Raw genomic sequence first — 22,635 nt, forward strand, 5'->3', positions numbered from 1 at the left:
CAAACCAATGCTCGACAGCCGACGGCCAAGTAGCACGTCAGTTCTGTGCCTGCGTAAGCTGTAATGCCTTTCTGAACCAGTGGATGGCAGTATCTGAACAGCCAATCAGAACGATCAGATGGACCGACAAGCTCCGACGCCGATTCAATGTGTCGAATCAGCCGAAAAAAAGGCAACGAGGACCAACTTCAGCCGACGGTGCAGAACACACTGAGAAAACTTAGTCGGCCGTCGAACAAAAACTGCCCGACGGCCGACCGTCGGCTTGGTGTGTTCCTGTCTTAAGATGGTTTACTGTCATTTCTAAGGACAAAGCTTCCATATAAAGCTTCAACACCTTCAGCTCCAGAAACTAAAGTCCAGCTGAACTCAGAAACTCACCAGACGCATGTTCTTGTAGACGTTGTGTTTGGACAGAGAGTGAAAATCACTGCAGAGAGAAACATATAGAGCTGAAGATACATCAGACACATGCTGGATATGAGAAGAAACTGACATAAGGTTTCTAAACCAGCCAGAAAACACTACTGATATGTACATTTACCTAATCTAGAGCAAGAGTTTTCAAACTGGGGCAGAAGGGAGTGTCCAAAATATATATGCGCAACTACCATAATAGGCTATTTAATGTTTTGACATGATAAATTTAACACTCACATCTGTGAAATTTGATACAATTTAATTTCATTATTTCATTTTGCTCTAATAATAAATCATTTAATAGTTTGGCAACTATTTTAAAAAGTCACCATAGTTACCATAGAATACTATATGGTAAATGTTCACATGTTCAAAAAAAAAACCCTTAATATTTTCATTATCAGATTATACCATGGCACTGAACAATTATAATACCATGGCAAAAAAAAGTTGATTCTTACAGTATAAGATATTAATACAATTATGAGTATAAGTAAATTGGTTCTTACAGTAGATCGTATTAAACTCATGAATCAGTTCTTATCATAAACTCATGACTCAGTTACAGTTGATCGAAATAAACTCCTGATTCTTACAGTAGCTCGGGTCTGTGTTTGTGGATGATCGCACAGAAAGCCAGTCCATCAGTGAATGAGGAGCTCATATCTGTGAACTGAACATTAGAGTAACCTTCACAAACATCTCGACACCAGTCCTGAAGAGCTTTCAGTGAACACATGACTGGATATACTTCAGTCAGTCCGGTTAAAGCATCATTGACGCGAGGACGCGCTCTTCAAACCGAAATAGAGACACCGGTCAAAAAAGGGAATCGATCAATTATGTCGCTGTTCAACGGTTTCAGGTTTACATTCCAGTTCCGTTCTTTTCACACAGCTGCAAAAACTTTCTCTTTTATAAATGTATAGGCTGCTCCACCAGAACTCAACTCCAGAATCCACGTTTCTGTTTTCTGTCTCTCCGGTTTAACCTGTAGTTTTTTTGTTTGTTTGTTTTTTTGTTTTTGTTTTTTGATTAGATCAAACCAAACAATGATCGCGTTCACAGAAGCAAATAAACACTGTATGTATACAGATCCAAAAACTTGCGCTGTAAATCCAACAGATGAGATTTTATTCCCATAAAATACTCCAAAAGAAACACTTCATCAGGACATGTCTGAAAACAAAATGATCTACAAACACACTGCTGCACGAGCTTTAAATCTGAAAAGGTAAAACAGTTCCTTTCAGGTTGTGGCTGAGCAAAAAACTCGAGAGGGCAGCTGTGCGCATGCGCGACACACACACACACACACACACACACACACACACACACACACACACACACACACACACACACACACACACGCTGCGTTCCAATTCGCCTACTTATACTACGCCCTAAAAGTATGTACTCTTTCTGTGAACAAAAAGTACTTACTTTTGAGTGTGTAGCAAAAGAGTAGACAAGCTTTGGGACATACTATCACGTCATACAATTGCGTCTTTGCTCTCTGTCGCATCCAGTCACCGTAAATTGCCCTGTCAATCATCTTACATCCTCCATATTTCATTTAGCTAATTTCCTACCGTATCGGAGAGAAATGCAGCACGTTGATCTGTAGTCGCGAGTCTTTCATGTGGAGAACTCTCCTCATATTAATGCATAATGATGCATTTAAATGTTAATGGCCATTCGGATCTTTATTAAAGTCCACATTGGTATTTGCAGATGAAAAATAACACGGGTAACATTAAATATATATTTTCTATCAGGTTAAACGGATTATTAGTCACTCAAACCTCTCAGCGTCGATCGCGCGTATCCGCCATGTTTTGTAGTTTTTTAACACTTTTTACTCGTGTTTGTAGTTCTGAACTGAATCCTCGTCCAATGCGCAATGGGTTGTGGGCAATATTAGCCTTTATATTAAAGTTTCCAATATTAGCCTTTTGGCATACTCTTTTCAACATACTATGCTTTGGGACACACTTATTTTAATCTCACATACTATTTAGGATGGATAGTATGGACATTGGAACGCAGGGACACAAACTTCTGTGTGTCCTTCTGATGCAGTTTTTACAGAAGTCACAACGCCACCTGCTGGATCAGATAAGACAACAGAAAATAGAGAGAGATTCACATCACAAATATTAAAGCAGAATTTACAGCAAATATCTAACATTCTTATCTATTAACCCAGTGTTGCTGCTGCTCAAACATTAGAGATCATCGAGGCTATTATAGCAATGCCAGAGTCTTCATGAATTACTGGAATTTAAAGACCTTAATGCAGTGAAACAGAGATCAGAGCTCAACAAACAGCAGCACATGATTCAGTTCACAGCTGTTAAAAGTGAAAGAAAAATAACAATTTGTACAAACTCACTTCTGATGAAAAGTGTCTTTGAGCAGAGGGATAGCCTAAACTTGAAATGGATCAAGCAAGTAAAGAGCATGAAAACAAACACAGGCAGGTTTGCACAGGGTGTGTGAAAACACACTCAAAATACTGTCACAGGGCAGATAAAAAACATTTAATCATGCATGACCATTGTCTAAAACAACAAGGCAGCCGGATGAGGAACTAGAAATAACGATACAGATATACTCCCCCCATCAATGCCAGTCATGTTTGATCTGATGATTGTTTGGAGCTTTTCTTAATGTTTCTGATGCACTATTAGGCCGTTTTCCCAGAGTCACTCACCTGAGCTCTCCAGCTCTCCAGCAAAGAATCTCACATAATTCAACTACAAAATGCATGATTTAGGCTATTATTTCATATATTATTTAATATTTTAAGTGTTGAATAGCTCTGATATCACTATTTGTAATAAAATTGCACGTCGGCAAAACAAGTGAAGACATCACGCCAACATACTGGGATTTCTGCACTATTAACCCTTAAATGCATACCTCGGGTCTTTAGTGACCCAGGACGTCATTCACTACCCTCCTCCTCATTTTTTAAAGTTAGACTTCAACCTTCTTGGTATTCCTCAATCAATTCATTATAAAGAATATAACAACAAAAAAATTATAAAATTATAAAAGAATGCCTATTTTTGAATTCATTTTTTGTAAAAATATGTATTGGATCGCTAACGACCCGAGGTGAGTATCAGTGTAGGCATACTTTTTCTGCACAACTATAATTGAATCTTAGATGACAGAATAAGTGCAATTCACCTTTATTCCACAAGGTGTCAATGTCTGATACACAATGATGAAATGAAGATTGATTCAGACAGAAAACGAAATAATAAGACAAACATGAAATGGCTCAGCAATTTACTGCAGAACAAGCACTGAATGCGATCATGACTGATCTGTCACTGGATGGATCTGGTTAAGCTGTTAGGGATCGAAACAATGATATAGTTCTGAGAATATGTTTGCGAATGGGCTTATATTCACAACCTCAAACATAAAACTAGCCTATTTGCTGAATGTACTGGGAAATGAGCTCAGTGATGATGACATTAAACATCTGCTCAAACGGAGCCCTTTCAATCTCCAAAAGGTGACAAAATATGCTTTATTTTATTCTTCTGAAATTGCTACTCTAATATCAGAGGAGTTTTATATTATCGCGACAGGTAGAGATCCTTCCGTGATATAGATCCGGGTCGATAAAGACCTGAATATGTAAGAATGATTGGCGAAACAGTCATGCATTTAAAGGTTTAAATAAGAGGAGATTAGATTTATTTAGCAAACATTAAATAACAAGTCAGCCTTTTTATACGAAGTCTCCCTATATAATCTTATAATGCAAATGTCCTAAACATGTTTTTGTTAACACTTTATTCAAGTGTCATTATTACATGTAGGCTAATTACCATAGTAATAACAGTAAATTATGCATAATTACATGCAACTAACCCTTATAACCGTAAGTACCTGTTGTTAATTAGACCTTATTTACCAGAGAAACAAGTGCGCCGCCATTTTTTGGAATTGTCTTTGAACTTTTGTATTTGCGTTAGCTCTGTATTTCTATGGCATCGTTGTTGAAGAATAATTAGCTGGAGAAGTAGATTTACCTGTTGTATAGTTAATGAAAGTCATCATGAGCATTGTTATGTTTAAAGCAGATGTCTTAATAAATGTCAGTAGACCGGGAAGATTTTAAAACGAGCAGTTCATTCATTATATGTAAGATCGCTATGGAAATGAAGTCAAAAGACAACGAGCGCAGCGCTGAAAAGGGGCGGAGCTACATAAGGTCTATAGTGGGTACTCAGTAGGCTATTTAAACATATAATATATAATACGTTTTGAGAATAGCCTATATATTATTAATGAACAAATGAAGGAAACCCCCAATTAATTCATTATTGGATGGTTTACTGACAGAAAAATACAAATAAAAAGGGTTAGTTACATTTGTTTTACATGTTAAAAACAATATTGTTTAAATCTGATTAATGTTATTGAGCTTGTACGTTTCCCTCCTAGTCTAGGGGTTAGGAGGGAAGGTAACAAAAGAAAATAAGATAAGCTAATAAAAGGTAGGCCTAACGCAGTAAAAGAAAACGTGGAGGACACACTTCAGCCTCAGACTCAGAGGGAAAACGCAACACCACTTTAAAGGAAAGTAAAAATGTTTATTTCCTTATACCAAAAAGAGAGCTTAACAAAAGAACATGAGGGAATAAATCTTCAGGCCTAAAATAATAAACAAAACAGAGAGTATGGCCTAAAATGAAAAACAACAACACAAATAACTCCCTCTCTGACAAAACAGGAGCTAACTAAGATTTATAGAATCTACTTACCTAAAGAATGTTGCTGCTCAAAATCAAAGATGAAAAACAACAACACAATTTCCACTTAAGGCTGGGGAGAAGTGTTCCTGAGATCTTCTGAATCCCTCTCTGAGGCCCGTCAATAAGGGGCAGTGCCCCCCAGGACAAAACGTGCCCCCTAAAAACAATTGTGAGAGCAAAAACTTATCTGTAATCTGGCTATTTACTTATCCAGAACGAAATGTCTTCAGCAGCATTTAGCTCATAGGAAAACTTTCTCCGGTAACTTTAAATAACACATTGTCTTCAGAAATATGATATAGAAATTAGGCGGAGTGTGTTGGGCCCGATGGACTTGAGACTATTTTCTCACTCAAACCACTGTACCTGCTGCTGCTTCTGATTGCTTGTAGAGGGAACGCACATAATACCGGTCTAATTAAGCATATTGGCGTTGGCAAAATCCAGTGCGCCTCTGTGTTTGCGCTCTGAACAACAATATACAATCCTTACGTTGAGCTTCTAGTTACGAAACAATCTGTTGATTTCTGGAACGAATTATAATGAGGGAATATGCCAGGTCTACAACTCAAAATCCACTCACCGCTCAAAACGAGTTTAACTACCTGACGTATTGCGTTCCAGAAATCAAAAATTTTGGTTAACAAACAATTATGTAAATTGTTATGTAATTATGCAGTCAGTTTAATTCATGTTACAGAACTTCTTGAGATCGCAATACACTGATTATAAAGAGAGCTCCTTTTGCGCACTCTCTGCATCCCGTGTGCGAATCTGTATAACAGTGGTTTGTGAACGTAAACACTTTATTAACAAATAATAATTTATCACAGTGTTTATGTTGGAATATGTAGGTTGTGCTGTGACAAGTAAGTTAACTATTTCAAAACTGTTTAAATATGTTTTTAAATGGGAATGCATCTATACCCTAGTTGGTTCACCCTCCGCTGACAGAAAATTAATATATAACGCATTATTACACAAAACGGAACTCGAAACATAATTAGGCCGTATTTATTAATGACTATCATCGGAGACCTGCCGCCTTCACTATTTTAAGGTACACTCAGTTACACTTAAATATGCTACAGATTAGGCTAGCCTATTTATTGCTATTTTGGTATGTATCATTTTTATTATTGTGCTGTTCGAGGAATTGAAAAGCTTTTGTGCCTCGTGTTTGCAAAGTATTGCCATAATGCAAAGGGGTTTCGTTTTTGGTGTAGTTTGATCTAATTAGATCGACTATCTTGTGCACAGGATCTTCTGAATGCGAATGACCAGATTATAAAAATGTATGCCCCCCTATGGAAACCGAATACTATATGCTGGCGACGGCCCTGCTCAGACTCAGGCATGCTCACAACGAGTTGCAGCTGGTGGTAATTAACCTGAGTAAGAGAGTGAGGGAGAGAAACAGAGCACAACACAGGACACACAGGGATTTGACAATAAAGTGATATTAAAACGCTCTAGGACGTAACAAGCTAATACATTTCACAACCGCTGATCTAGCACGGCACGTCGCTGTTTCGCTGGTGTTTCTGATGGAGTCACAGCGCCTCCTTCAGGAGACAAACAGCGGTACATGATTCAAAAGTGAAACTGAAAGTTGTTCCGACATTTAAGTTCTCTTCTGACGTTACACATTTCACCTAGTGTGCTTCTTACCAAGATGTCTTTCCTACTGTTGGAGCGTAAATAGGCTTTATCCAATTTCACCTTCAGTGTGGATTTATTATTATTATTATTATTATTATTATTATTATTAACAGAATAATGTTTTATGGAATATTCAGTTCTAAGTGAGGAATAATTGACGACAGGCTGTTAAATTCTTAGAAAATAATGCACACCCGAGGTGGTAATGTGGCCACAAGTTGTAAAATGTAGCTTTTGCAATGTGTGTTAAAGGCTTAGTTCACCCAAAAATGAAAATTATGTCATTTATTACTTACCCTCATGTCGTTTCACACCCGTAAGATCTTCGTTAATCTCGGAACACAAATTAAGATATTTTAGTTGATCCGATGGCTCAGTGAAGCCTTCATAGGGAGGGATCACATTTTCACTTCACATTTTCCTCTCTCAAGATCCATAAAGGTAGTAATAAAAACACATCGAAGTACAGTGGTTCAATATTAATATTATAAAGCGATGAGAATATTTTCAGTGCGCCAAAAAACAACAACAACAACAAAATAACAGCTTATTTAGTGATGGCCGATTTCAAAACACTGCTTCAGAAAGCATCGGATCATTATGAATCAGTGTATCGAATCATGAATCGGATCGCAGGTGAAACCCGCCAAACTGCTGAAATCACATGACTTTGGCACTCTGAACTGCAGATTCGACACACTGCTTCAGAAAGCATCGGAGCATTGTGAATCAGTGTTTTGAAACCGGCCATCACTATATAAGTCGTTATTTTTTTAAAAAATTTTTGGTGCACCAAAAATATTCTCGTTGCTTTACAATATTAATATTGAACCACTGTACTCACATGAACTGATTTAGATGTGTTTTTAGTAGCCTACCTTTATGGATCTTGAGAGAGGAAATGTCATTGTTCCCTATGAAGGCCTCACGGAGCCATCAGATTTCAACTAAAATATCTTTATTTTTGTTCCGAAGAATAACAAAGGTCTTACGGGTGTGAAACGACATGAGGGTGAGTAATAAATGACAGAATTTTCATTTTTGGGTGAACTAACCCTTTAAGAGACAGCTATTCATTTGTTACGGTGTATGTCTGGCAAAATGTACTTGTTTTTGTTTTTCGAAATAAAAAAATATTGATAGAAAATACAGATGAAAATACTATTTTATCATGGAAACAATCCTGTTGCAAGTCAGAAAGACAAACTTGCATGTTTGATTAATTGCATTTTTTTGAATAGCTAAATTTTATAAAATTCAATTAGAGTCTGGAAAATCAGCTCTCTTCAAATAAAAAGATCTTTCGTTGGGCACTTAGTCTAAGATGTTAGTTTCTTGAGCAAAGTGCTTCAAAATATCCAGATAAAATGAAATATGAGAAAGAGATAAAATATGGAAACAGTCGCCCTGATGTCTGGTGATTCTCCAGATCTCTCTTGTCCTGTTGGAGAAACAGTGCAATGTCAAATCTCCACTGCTGAATCCACTTGAAAATTGCCTGATAAATAACAAAGCTTAAAAAGACATACCATCAATTTCTTTCTTGAGCAAAGGCTCTTCAGCATCAGCTGCACTGGCATTCAATGATCCAATAGCGTGTTCTGAAAAATCACAATAAATTGCAGTGTGTAGTGGCAGTGCTATTCTCAGACATGATACTTCATACACATTTAATGTTATTGTGTCAGGTCACATAATATTTAATTCAGATTTTATGGGCTGTTTACACGATACCATTTTCAACTAAAAATGGCTATTTTTATTTATTTTGGTCATTCATTTTACGTGACAACAGTGTTTTGAGAGCCTGAAAAGGGGCATTATATGTTCAGTCTATAGGTGCGTAGTGGTTTTTTTTTTTTACATAATGACATCGCCATCTATTGGCCTGGCATAAATAATACAGTGTTTTTAATTGTTTTCGCAGATCTGTGTGAACAGGGATCGTTTTGACAATGTTTTTATGTGTACGTGAAAAACACATAGGAAAAAGTGAAAGTGATGGTCAAGTAAGGTAACACAAAGTAGAGCACAAACATAATCACTAGTGAGTAGTGAACACACACACACACACACACACACACACACAGTGTCTTGCTCAAAGGCAGCTCAGTCCTTTCCTACCGGTATTGAGAATTGAACCCACAACCTTCAGGTTACTTGTCTGACTTTCTAACCATTAGGCCACAACAACCCCAACATTTGTCTTGGCAGTGGTGGGATAAAAACTTCACTTTTATAGTACACCGTTGTCATGTAAACATACCCTAAGTTTGCATACCTAATTTGGTGATAATTGGTTCTTTGATGCTCTTGTGAGAAACAAAACAATCATATTCATATTTTTCCTTCCCCTTGATCTCCACACTCTTCCTCATCTGGAAGGTTCCATCATGGTTTGGTCTGATTCCTGTGGATTCAATCTCATCTTCAGGCACAGATGTGTGATTTTTCCTAATGATCATCATCACATCTTTGGGGTAGAAGCCAGTGGCCAGACAGGTGAGTTTCAGCTTGGTTTCATCATTGGTATTCTTCTTTTCAATCACATAAACATTTGGAGGAGCTGAAAACACAGAATCAGTTCATCAATCAGTTTCATCAGCTGCAGATAATCTACAAACACACATTCACTCACAGCCGTTTCTGAGCTTCTCGTCTCCATATCCTCTGAATTTGTTGAGCCAGTCCACACACTCTTTCTCCAGGTATCCTTTGGTGTATTGGTTTAGGATCGGCACATTGTCCCATTTTCTCTTGGTTGGTAGAGCTGCTTCAACTGGAGCGACCCATTGAGCCTCTCTATCATCAAAAGACAAGAAGTTTTCTCCATCATAGCCGTACTCATCAATGCCTTTTATAAACTTCACTTGATCTCCCTCCTGCTCAACTTCACAACCGTGTCTCCACTGAAGAACATGAAGATCTGAAATGGACACAAATCAAAATGCTTGTTGTGAGGTGGTGATAATAAAAATCATGTGCAGGTTAAATAGTATGAATGTTTCTCACCTGATCCATTGTGGTTCATGCGGTTCATCAGAATATGGATGAACCTTTTTCCCAGTAATCCTCAGGCAGTTTCTCTTTCATCCACTGCTGTTTGGGAATCTTTCTCTTTTCTTCACTATTGTAATAGTCGATCTGTGTGTCGTCCAGCAGACCCATAGCAGTGAATTCATAGATGCCCGGCAGATCCACAGGTTTAGACAAGGCTGTGTAAATGTAATACAGCGAGTGTTTCTCTGCAATGAAGAGGAATAAACTAGACATAAAAAGGCATAAAAGAAAATGCAGAGTTACTTTTTATTTTTTGTTTCTTGGAACTATAATGACCAGTTGGTAGCACTTTACAAAAGGATCCCATTAGATAATTTTTGTTAGCCAATTGGGTAATTTTATTGGGTTATATTTGACTATTTCTTACCCAGGTGCTGGGTAGTTTTTGTGTAACCCAGCTACTGGATCAATGTAACCCAATGTTGGGAAGTCTGTGCCAAACTGATCAAAACTGGATTAATTTGTCAACGGTCATTTTATGTTCTTTTCTGAGAGAAAAACTTCCAGAGGGGAAATTTCCTGAATGAAAGTAAAGTTTTAATATTACACTCTAAAAATTAATTAAAAATTAATTAAAAGTTGGGTCAAAAATGGACAAACTCAGCAATTGGGCTGTTTTAACTCAGTGTTGGGTTAAACGTTGGCTCAACCTGTTAGGTAATTTTATTTAACTCAGCTATTGCTAAACAAAAATACTGTATTGCTTGCTTAAAATTAACCCAAACTATTATTAATTTTCACAAAGTCTGCTGCTTCAGTGTTTTTAGATTTATTTATTTATTTATTTTTGTCAGATGTTACTGTACACAGTTGGTATAGAGTATACTATGGTATACTGAAGTATAATTACAAGCATTTCATAAGTGTCAAGGGCATTTATTGACAATTACATTAATCAGTTAGTTCACCTAAAAATGACCTTCGTTCATCTTCACTGTGCACTAATTTTGTACTTAATATACAACAAATTCTTCCTCAGTACTTCTTAAGATCATCTTCAGAACATCTAATTGTACTCAACTGTGCTATTTTGAGACACCATGAAATATGAACTAAAATGTGCTTTTAAAGGTGCCCTAGAATGCTTTTTCACAAGATGTAATATAAGTCTAAGGTGTCCTCTAAATGTGTCTGTGAAGTTTCAGCTCAAAATACCAAATAGTCAACATTTTTTTTCATTTTTTTTAACTGCCTATTTTGGGGCATTATTATAAATGCGGCGATTCAGCGTGTGTCCCCTTTAAATCCCCGCGCTCCCGCCCCCCGAGCTTGCAACTCTATAATACATTGCATAAACAAAGTTACAAACAGCTAATATAACCCCTTATTAACATTTACAAAATTTTCTTCATGCATGCTGCATACATGCATCAGATCATGTGAGTATAGTACTTATTTGGATGTTTACATTTGATTCTGAATGAATTTGAGGCTGTGTTCCGTGGTTAACGGCTAATGCTACACTGCTGGAGAGATTTATAAAGAATGAAGTTGTGTTTATGAATTATACAGACTGCAAGTGTTTAAAAATGAAAATAGCGACGGCTCATGTCTCCGTGAACACAGTACAAAACAATGGTAACTTTAACCACATTTAACAATACATTAGCAACATGCTAACAAAACATTTAGAAAGACAGTTTACAAATATCACTAAAAATATCATGTTATCATGGATCATGTCAGTTATTATTGCTCCATCTGCCATTTTCGCTATTGTCCTTGCTTGCTTACCTGCATAAAGTCTGTTGATTCGGCTGTGCTGCTCCAGACGTTAATACTGACTTGTCTAATGCCTTGAACATGGGCTGGTATATGCAAAATTTGGGGGCGTACATATTAATGATCCCGACAGTTACGTAAGAGTCGGTGTTATGTTGAGATTCGCCTGTTCTTCAGAGGTCTTTTAAACAAATGAGATTTACATAAGAAGGAGGAAACAGTGGAGTTTGAGACTCACCGTATGTCATAACTCTTGTTATTCAACTATGCCAAGGTAAATTTAATTTCAATTCTATAATAATTTTAATATACTATCTTTGTATTTAATATACTATCTTTGTATTTAAAAAATATATTTAGATATAACTTAACCCGACAATACAAACTTGAGTTGTTTAGAATATTTTTTTGTCAATTTAATTTATAAAACACTTTTTTCAACAGTTTGAACAATATGAAAATTAAATTAAATTAGCATAATATAAATGCTCAACATAATGTAGCAGTAGTCATGTTTCCAATCCAGCTGTTTTTATGCATAAATTCAAAATATGCATAAAAAACATCTGAATAGAAACACTGCAAATTCATAGGTGGGTGTGGAAAGCTAAGGTATGGCTAAAAGCTAAATGTGACTATGGTAAATGCAAACAGATTGACTAAATAAATGGTGACATACAGAAATAAGCAACATATGTCCAGAAACGCCCTCTTATAAACATCTGGCTGAATCAGACCTCTGTCTGTCTTTCTGACTCTCACCCTTGGCATATTCTGTTAGTATAATACGACATGAACATGTTTTAATAAATGCGGCAACGCAGAGAAAGCCATCACATTAACAGTGGGACAAAATAAACACAAGTGTTACGTCCTGACAGGAACATCTGACATTTAACAATTACTTTTATACTGAAACATACTGACAAAAAGTTAAACTTCAGGATGTGTTACAGCACTAAATAACCTGTAGATTGTCCATTATTGTGACACATAAAACGAGAAACACAACCTGTAATTAGAAAAAAGTACCACTTCAACAATTTATTTACCACACTCGAAAACTGTTTTCCGGACCAAACCGCAGGAAACGATGACGAAATCACATGATATTTGGCAGCTCCATCAAGGGTTGAGTGCTGAATGTGCTGTCAGAACTTGAAATGCAAATGTAGTCAGAGCTCTGAAAAAATCACTTTCGTTCCGGTTCTCCCCTATTTATTTCATTCTCAAAACTTTTGGCCAGGTCTGTATGTTGGAAATTAACAGTTATTAATACGTTTAATGAATAATAATTAAACAATAAACAAGCATTGAATTTCTTATTAATAAATGTTCAACAGTTGATTATTATTGTTGCATTTAGTAATTATGTGTCTGATTTTTAATTTCCAACCTATTTTAGGTTCATTTTAAGCCAACCATATAGTAAATTTTAAAGAATAGTTGGGTTAAGTAACATTGGGCAAACATTTAACCAAACTACTGGGTTAAAACAACCCGATTGCTGGCTTTGTCCATTTTCAACCTAACTTGGGTTGCTTTTAACACAGCATTTTTTAGAGTTTACATTATTATGACTTACTAAATTGAGATAATGACTTTAAAAGTCAGAATTATGAGATAAAAACTTAAGTTATTATGATATGAATTATGAACGGTGGTGGCAAATTAGCCACTGCTTATAGTTCAAAATTTTGGTCCAGTTATTAGTGGATTGACAAAACTGGTAAAAATACCTGTTCACTTGTATCAAAATATATTCATGTTACCATAAATTTGTAATCGTATTTTCATCCTGTCATTACAAAGACAAAGACATTTTAAATTGACACATGCTCCTTACTTACTTTGACTTTGGTTCTCTTATAAACTTTTAATCATTTACCTGCTTGAATTGAAGGCAAAGTCCCATAAAGAAGAAAAACACAAAGCAGAGTGAAGATCTTCATAATGACAGTTGTGCCCATGACCGAAAGCCTATTTAGATGTGCTGTATTAAGCAGGAAGCAAATCACCTGAAATCTTCAGAAACAGGCATGAACACGCAGTTTAAGTCTGGCAGGTAAAACAAAGACCACAACGGGGGAGGGGGAAAAACACTGTCAGCTGTGAAAAAATGCACTTTCGTATTTGTGATGCACTCATGCCTGTCACAACTTGAAAAACAAAACATTTAAACTGCAATTGTTTACTGAAATAAAGAAGCTTGTACTGCAACACCCAAGCCATGTATAGAAACTCATAATCAGGTGTGCTATTTTAAGATTCATTTAATACAAACAGATTTAATCACTCTCTCTGACTGTTAAAGGACACCTACTGACAGCACAGAATGAGAAAGTGAGCTAGAAACACCCGAAAAAACACCTTAAAGTGCTATATAGGTGTAGAATATACACTGATCAGGCATAACATTATGAGCACTGACAGGTGAAGTGAATAACACTGGTTATCTTTTCATCACGGCACCTGTTAGTGGGTGGATATATTAGGCAGCAACTGAATATGTTGTTGATGTGTTAGAAGCAGGAAAAAAGTGGCAAGAATAAGAATTTGAGCGAGTTTGACAAGGGCCAAATTGTGATGCTAGAAGACTGGGTCAGAGCATCTCCAAAACTGCAGCTCTTGTGGGGTTTTCCCGGTCTGCAGTGGTCAGTATCTATCAAAAGTGCTCCAAGGAAGGAACAGTGGTGAACCAGTGACAGGGGTCATGGGCGGCCAAGACTCATTGATGCACGTGGAAGGCTGGACCGTGAAGAATGTATACCAGAACACATTTTCAATGACCACATGCTGTACACCCCCTTACACATTTATATTACTTACAAGATGTTCAGGGCAAATAAAAGTGTGGAAATTGTAGGTCCTGTGAACCTTAACTCTGTCCTCCCTCTGTCTGGGCCTGCTGTTAGAGTGTGTTTGTGTGTGGGTGAGAGTGTGTGTGTGTTTTTTTTTTTTTTTTTTTGTTTCTCTGGCTTTCCCACACGAAGTTGCATCATGGTTACAAAATTCAAGCAGCAACACCATCTGCTCTCACTTTCACTGATGGGTAAAAAGAAAAGTGCAGTTGGAGGCAACTTTATGATTCATATGTGCCTATTTGTGATTGCATTTCTTTATTTGTGTTATTTTTTTGAGAGAGTCGATGATATTGCTTCTTGGATGTTGGGTTAAAAATAATCCAAAAAGTTGACAAACCCAGTTGACAAACCCAGCAGTTGGGTTTTGTTTGCCCAAATGTTTGCCCAACCTGCTGGGCAGATTTATTTACACACTGATTCATTGTGCTCCGATGCTTTCTGAAGCAGTGTTTTGAAATCGGCCATCACTAAATAAGTCGTTATTTTGTTTTTTTGGCACACCAAAAATATTCTTATCTTATAATATTGAACCACTGTACTCACATGAACTGATTTAGATGTGTTTTTAGTACCTTTATGGATCTAGACAGAGGAAATGTCATTGCTCCTGTAAAGTTCCACCCACCAGCCCAACAACGCCGTCTAGTGGTCTGGTCGACGGTATTTCGCGTGTAAGTCCTCTGGCACTTCTGTAGAAATCATCGTAATTTAGTACAACTTTGATTTCTAATTCAATTCTGACTTTGTGAATAATTTAATCTGACTCCAATTGAAGAGTTCAGATGCAAAAGCCTCTAAGTGCCATCTGAAATTTTCTTCTAAAATGAGCATTTTTATCAAACTTGTATGTTTATGTTCAGTAATTCACTTTAATGGCAATGAAAATGAACTATTAATTGACAATAAAGTTAAATTACTGAACCTAAACATACGAGCTTGATAAAAATGCTAATTTTAGAAGAAAATATCAGATGGCACTTTTGCATCTGAATTCTTCAATTATAAATGACTCTTATGCTGCGTTCACACCGAACGCGTCTGGGGCGTCTGATTTACATGTTAAGTCAATGTAAACGCGCGTCTAGGTGTCCTGCGGCGCGAATCAAGCGTCTAGCGCGGCGCGAATGGCGCGGCGCGAATTAGCGTTCACGCGGCTGACGCGCGAATTGAGTGTCTGACGCCCAAACGCCCGAGTTGAAAAATCTGAACTTTGGCGTAAATTCGCGGCGCGTTAACCAATCAGGGACTCTGCTTTGGTAGTAACGTGTTTATGATGTGATCAGCGGTGGAGACCAGAACAAAGATGTCGCTGCCACCCTGAGCTCTATGATGTGTCATTATATTTTTATCGAGACAGGAATAAAAAGGACCTTGCCTGGAAAAGAATAAGCGAAGAAATCGGACAATCTGGCTTGCCTCTAAAACTTTTTGCATGATTTTAGCCGTTGATACTAGCCCAATTTCAAAATCCGGCCGGCATAACCGAGTTAAATTGCTACAGGTTTCCATCTGACGAGATTATGTGTTTATTCAGAGGATCTGTGCAAAAGATGAAAGCCCCTCCCTTGAATCGCGTCTGAACACACTTTGTTTAGACGCGCGAATTGAGCGAATTTTACGCGCGTCCGAAGCGTCTGACTTCAAAATGTTCAAGCGTCCAACTAGACGCGTCTGGCGCGAATTTGACGCCCCAGACGCGTTCGGTGTGAACGCAGCATTAGTTTCACAATTTGCTGATGTAACAGCTGATCATAAGATTAGTTGTGCTTTAATTTAGAACTTTGATTAATCTGGATCTCATAATTTTCAATTATTCGTTCATTACGGACCCATCATCGATTAGAGAATTTCGCATCGGCCGACTGCGTCGACTCACAAACGTAAATTCGGCAGTTTATGATTCTTAGTCAGAGGGTGCTAATTAGTTTACTAATGCATTTGAGTCGAACCGCCACATGCTTGTTCGTACAAAAATACAGTTCTCTTAGTCACGATACTGCAACTTGCTAAGTCAATAACAGACAAACTCAAAGTCTCCGACTGGTTTTCTCCAGTATGAACTGTTACATGAATCTCAAGTCTTCGTTTCTCTGAGAAACTCTTTCCACACTGACCACATGTGAACGGCTTCTCTCTGGTGTGGATCCTCATGTGACACTCAAGATTATGTTTGCGTGTGATCTCTTTCCACACTGAGTGCAGGTTGTAGATTTATTGGCTGTTCTTTTCTTTAAAAATGTCTTTTTAGTCTTTGAGCGACTCAAAGGTTTTTCTCCAGGTTTGTCATGATGTTCCTCCTCCACTTCACTCAGTTCTTCACTCTCCTCCTCCTCTTCAATCATATCTAAAATGGAAGAAAATATAATTTTTTTGATTTACTTTAGCTCTGATTTCTGAGACACAAGGAGAGACAACAGAAATGTGGCTATTTGATTTGCTCTCATTTCATTTTTCATTTCAAAAATTAAGCATTCACTTCACACACTCATTATTGCACAGTGACTTTAGAGGTTTATGTATATTATCATGCTTGTCCCTGGCTCACCTGATATCCAGCAAACACAAGGACTGACTGTGTCAGCCTCAGCTGAATATTATCTGCATTTATTCGTTATCTGTTATTCATTTTGAAGCCATTATCCGTATTCGGCTTTGGGCACACCCCTATCATAAAGTATGTCCCTCACTTTGCAAAAACCAAACATACACATATACGCATACACTGTGTGATATAGCCTTTTTGGTTCAGGTGCATTTATAGTGTTCGCTCTCTCTATGTGATGTACTTTATTAAAATGCAGTAAAAATGCTCCTGTATTGAGTATGTCTTTTAGGCTATATTTATATCATATGATATAGTTAAGCAATCACACAAAGAGTGTTGTGTTTCCCACAAATTTCAGCGCGATTGCAAACGTGATATTGATTATTATACCTGCAAACTAGTCGCTTTTCGGTGAAATTTGCCGTTTTGAATCAAAATATGTCATTTATGTGAATTGTGTAGATCTGATTTTTTTTTTTTTTTTTTTTTTTTTTTGGGGGTGGGGGTCTCAGGGTGAGTTTGCAGGCACAATAATTCAAAAATGGGCTACTTTCCCATAGACTGGAGTGAGACCATAAACGTCTCTCGAGCTGTCGTTATGTTTTTTGGCGCTGTGGTGCGACTGACACATCGCTCTAGCCAGTGGTGTAGTCTAGTTTTTTGTAGTGAGTATATCCCTCCCGGCCTCATACTTAACTGTCCCAGGTAAGCGACACCCCATAAGCACCGCCACACTCGCTAATGCATGTAGTATGCATCTGATCAAGGCTACAATCTAAAAATTGCTGGGTTAAAAACAACCCAAGTTGGGTTGAAAATGGACAAACCCAGAGATTGGGTTGTTTTAATACAGTGGTTGGGTTAAATGTTTGCCCAACCTGCTGGGCAGTTTTATTTAACTCAACTATTGTTTAAAAATGAAAAAATTGCTTGCTTAAAATGAACCCAAAGTATGTTGGAAATTAACATTTATTAAAGGTCCCGTTCTTCGTGATCCCATGTTTCAAACTTTAGTTAGTGTGTAATGTTGTTGTTAGAGTATAAATAAAATCTGTAAAATTTTAAAGCTCAAAGTTCAATGCCAAGCGAGATATTTTATTTAACAGAAGTCGCCTACATCGAACGGCCAGTTTGGACTACATCCCTCTACTTCCTTCTTTAATGACGTCACTAAAACAGTTTTTTGACTAACCTCCGCCCACAGGAATACACAAGAGTTGCGTTTGTAGAGTGTGTTTGTCGCCATGTCGTCGAAACGCTGTTATTTTCATCCCGCAGTCCAATCACCGGGTCTGATTCCGGCTCAAATTGATAGGGTAAAATTAAAGACATGTTTACAATAACACTGAGCGCGTGCATCTCCACGTTATGGTAAGAGGCGTGACCTTTCCGGGCAAGGTTCGCTAAGCTGCTGTCGAATCACAACACAGGAACCGCTGGCACAATCAGAACTCGTTACGTATTTCTGAAGGAGGGACTTCATAGAACAAGGAAGTCATCAGCCCGTTTTTATGACAGTGGAAACAGCGGTATACAGATAAGTAAATTATGTGAAAAATACTGTGTTTTTTTACATGCGAAACATGAACACATGTTATATTGCACACTATAAACACAATCAAAGCTTCAAAAAAACACGAAAAACAGGACCTTTAATATGTTTAATAAATGGACATTTATTAACAGGTTTAATAAACAATAATTAAACAATAAACATTTTTTAAATTGATTATTAATAAATGTTCACCTTTTGATTATTATTGTTGGCTCTAGTAATATGTCTGATTTTGGCTTCATTTCAAACCATCCATATAGTCAATTTTAATTACCCAGCATATTGGGCAAACATTTAACCCAACCGCTGGGTTAAAACAACCCAAACGCTGAGTTTGTCCATTTTCAACCCAACTTGGGTTGTTTTTAACCCAGCATTTTTTAGAGTGTATATTAGAGCATTCTGAAAGACTGCATATGTGTGTGTTATCTACATGTCAATTTATTATAATCAACAAAAGACTTTAACAGCCAGTGACATTTACAGCTGAAGACACTGGACTGATTTTCAATCAAAGTTTAGTGTCAATCACCATCTAACTCAGCCAGTTAAGATAGCCTTAGATGTTATATTGAATATGGTCCCTGGAGCATAAGTTTTATCAGCTGGCAAGTTTCAATGCACATTTAAGAGTGCAAGTTGCAACTATTATTACTCTAAAAAATGTTTGGTTAAAAACAACCCAAGTTGGGTTGAAAATGGACAAACCCATCAATTGGGTTGTTTTAACCCAGTGGTTGGGTTAAATGTTTGCCCTGGGTAGTTTTTTTAACCAAACTATTGTGTAAAAATTGTTCTATTTCTTGCTTAAAAGGAACCCAAAATATGTTGGAAATGAACATTTATTAATATTAAATATAATAGTTAAGCAATAAACTTTTATTAAATTGTTTATTAATAAATGATCACCTTTTGATTATTATAGTTGCATCTAGTAATTATGTGACTAATTTTCAATTTCCAACCTATTTTGGGTTCATTTTAAGCCAGACATATAGTCATTTTTAAACATGATAAAACTTAAATAAAACTACCCAGCAGGTTAGGCAAACATTTAACCCAACTGTTGGCTTCAACAACCCAATCACTAGGTTTGTCCATTTTCAACCCAACATTAACCCAGCATTTTTTAGAGTGTAACAATAATGGAAAGATTAAGTTTATCAGTATGTCACAATATCACCCTGTTTGAAATTTGTTTTCTGTTTTGCACCATTTCCTGCCAGTCTGTCATCATAGTTATGCAATTCAATTCATTAAGTCAATATCAGTTATTTTGGATATACTGTATATCAGGTATACAGTACATGGCAAATTTTCTCAAGAAAAAAACTCAACTAATGCTGTATGCGAATCATTTGGTACTACATTAATATTGAAGGTTAGAGTTGTATACAAACTTAAATTACACTTTTTTAGTGTAATTGTGTTTTAGTTTGTTTTTTACACAAAATTTTTATAATAAGGTTATAATAGGCCTATTTAAATTTATTTCTACTCCAATTCATTTTTTGAAATATAAACATTTGAATGGTGGCTGTCAACTTGATGGATTTATTCAAACATGTATAATATAGGCTATTAAAGAACATTAAATATTATAATTAATTATATGTAATATGGTTTATATATTTAGCTAAATGTTCCTCTGTAGAGTTAATTATTCTAGCTGACTAATGAGTTTATGGTCACTGAATATGTTTTTCTGAGGTAAATGTGACATTACGTGACATTGTTTACAAGCTGTTTTATTGACGTCTTTCCGAGGTTGAAAAACTGATTGAGTGATTACACGAGAATTGATACGGATTTCGTTGAGTTGTACTGTATCTTTTATCAAACCTTGAGATGTTTCTTCATGTTTATTTCGTGCTGTAACTGGTATTAAAGCGAAGGAGAGGATCAGTTCACATGCACGTCAGGCTGCCGCTTCTCTGGAACTACTACAGCTGTCATGACACATTAAAGAGCACCAAAACGGTATTTTTTATTATTATTATTCCGAAGTAAAATGGGCAAAATATGAAACTTGAGACTTTGACAAATATGAGACTTTGTTTCATGTCAAAAGCAACAAACCACAAAACATATTTTGTGATTTATTAGATGGTTACGTATCCTCGCACTTTTTAAGTGGGTATACGGAAATCCTTGAACATTCCTAGTGGGTATACGGCGGTATACCTGCGTATCACGTAGACTACACCACTGGCTCTAGCGCTTCAGTTCAAACAGAGGCAGAGCGCATGTGAACCGATTATCTCTTCTGCTTTACAACGCAAAATAAACATGAATGGATGTAGGATGAATGAATACCGAAGGCATGTTGAAAGATCCAGTACAACTTACTGAAATCCATATCACGTCATATTTAACGTTAATCGATTAATCATTGTTTCAACTACGGAAATGCTCCAATAAAATAACTTGTAAAAATGTCACATTTACCGTAACATTTACCTCAGAAAAGCTGTTTATTGTAAAAAAAAACTTGTTAGTCAGCTACAAAAATGAACTTAGAGAGGAGCATTTTGATATATATATCCACTGTGACTAGGTCATTGACCAATTCGTACATATTTTACGAGGTGGCTAATACGTATGAATTCATAGGACCTCACTTGTATGAATTTGTACGATTTGTCTAAACTCCAGTGATGGGTAGGTTTAAGGGTGGGGTTTAGGGTAGGTCATTCGTGCAAATTCATACGAATTTGTCCACTCGTAAAATACGTACAATTTAGCAAAAAACTTATGAATTCATACAAGTGAGGTCATTGGACTTTGTACGAATTGGCCACCTCGTAAAATACATACAAATTGCAGTAAGGGCGGGTTGCATATTCATGTACTTAAAGGGTTAGTTCACCCAAAAATGAAAATTATGTCATTTATTATTCACCCTCATGCCGTTCCACACCTGTCTATGGCTGAAACTCATGAACAAATGAATTGTGATGGTGATGGTTAAGTGAATCTTTTCGACGCAACATATTTAATCATTCCTACTGAAACAAACATTTAGTGCAGCAGCAGCGAGTATGTGAGTAAAATATGTTGAATTCATTCAGACCTGAGCGATTTTGTAAATGTTTTTATGTGTTCGTTTGTGTGATTGTTTCGATGTTGTATTGTGGTAAACTGTTACTGAATGCCAAGTCAAATGTCAAAGTTTCAGATCTGTGAGGGGAATTGATGGGAATGGACCTCAAGTTTCATATGCTGTAACAGATACTGCTTATACTTTACATTGAGCGCATAATAATGAACCACTAAAGGTGAAGTTTGACACTGAAAACTTTGTTTTGCTCTCTATTTTCAAAGGTTTTATGGTCATTGTTATTTTCAGTACATGCAAAACTAACATGTTACCTAATTACAATGAATGTAGAATGTCGAACTATATTCAGATTTATAGACAGTTCTGCTGTGGCTTTGTTTGGAGCTATTCTGTTGACGAAATTGAGCAAAACAGGCAATATTGTGTCTAAAATGTAAATCATTTAATATTAACGACTCATTAAACTGCCCATACACATACCTGCAAACTCCAAAGTGGTGAAAAAGGTGACCTTTACAATGTAAATAGTTGTAGGGGGGTCTGGGGGCATCATCCCCCAGGAGAAAATGTTTGCGATTTTAACATGTAAACTAAGCACTCTGATGCACTCCCACAAGAAAAAAAAAACAACAACATTTGCTTCAAGTAAAAAAAAAAAAAGAAAAGAAAAAAAAAAGAAAATGTTGACACTAGGGCTGGGCACTGACACAAATTTCACAATTGGATTTGATTTTGATTCAGAAGCTTGCGATTTGATTACCTTCAATTCAATAAAGATTAATTGGGGGCCTATCAGGTACAGTGCATGGCAAATTTCCTCAAAGAAAAAAAATCTCTCCACTAATGCTGTAACCTATACAGGGAACCACAACTTGTACATCATTATAATATTAAAGGTTAAAATTAACTGATTTGGAAGCTACTTGCATATAAATTACACAAAAATAAGTTTTTATAATAATGAT

The 22,635-nt window shown here is 36.6% G+C and overlaps 1 protein-coding gene and 1 pseudogene across 1 annotated transcript; both read right to left on the reverse strand.

Moving 5' to 3' along the window:
* LOC125264363 overlaps positions 1-13,709 on the reverse strand; it is a 29,181-nt pseudogene extending 15,472 nt beyond the window's left edge.
* On the reverse strand, positions 7,867-9,951 carry LOC125264369 (H-2 class I histocompatibility antigen, Q10 alpha chain-like). Its single transcript, XM_048183635.1, has 5 exons — positions 9,876-9,951; positions 9,502-9,789; positions 9,145-9,429; positions 8,393-8,464; positions 7,867-8,304 (listed from the first exon to the last, which is right to left on the reverse strand). The coding sequence occupies exons 1-5, from the start codon at positions 9,901-9,903 to the stop codon at positions 8,213-8,215; spliced, it is 765 nt and encodes a 254-aa protein (XP_048039592.1). The 5' UTR covers positions 9,904-9,951; the 3' UTR covers positions 7,867-8,212.
* Positions 13,710-22,635: the final 8,926 nt, after the last annotated feature.

The sequence above is a fragment of the Megalobrama amblycephala genome, linkage group LG1, assembly GCF_018812025.1.
Source record: "Megalobrama amblycephala isolate DHTTF-2021 linkage group LG1, ASM1881202v1, whole genome shotgun sequence".
Lineage (NCBI taxonomy): Eukaryota > Metazoa > Chordata > Actinopteri > Cypriniformes > Xenocyprididae > Megalobrama > Megalobrama amblycephala.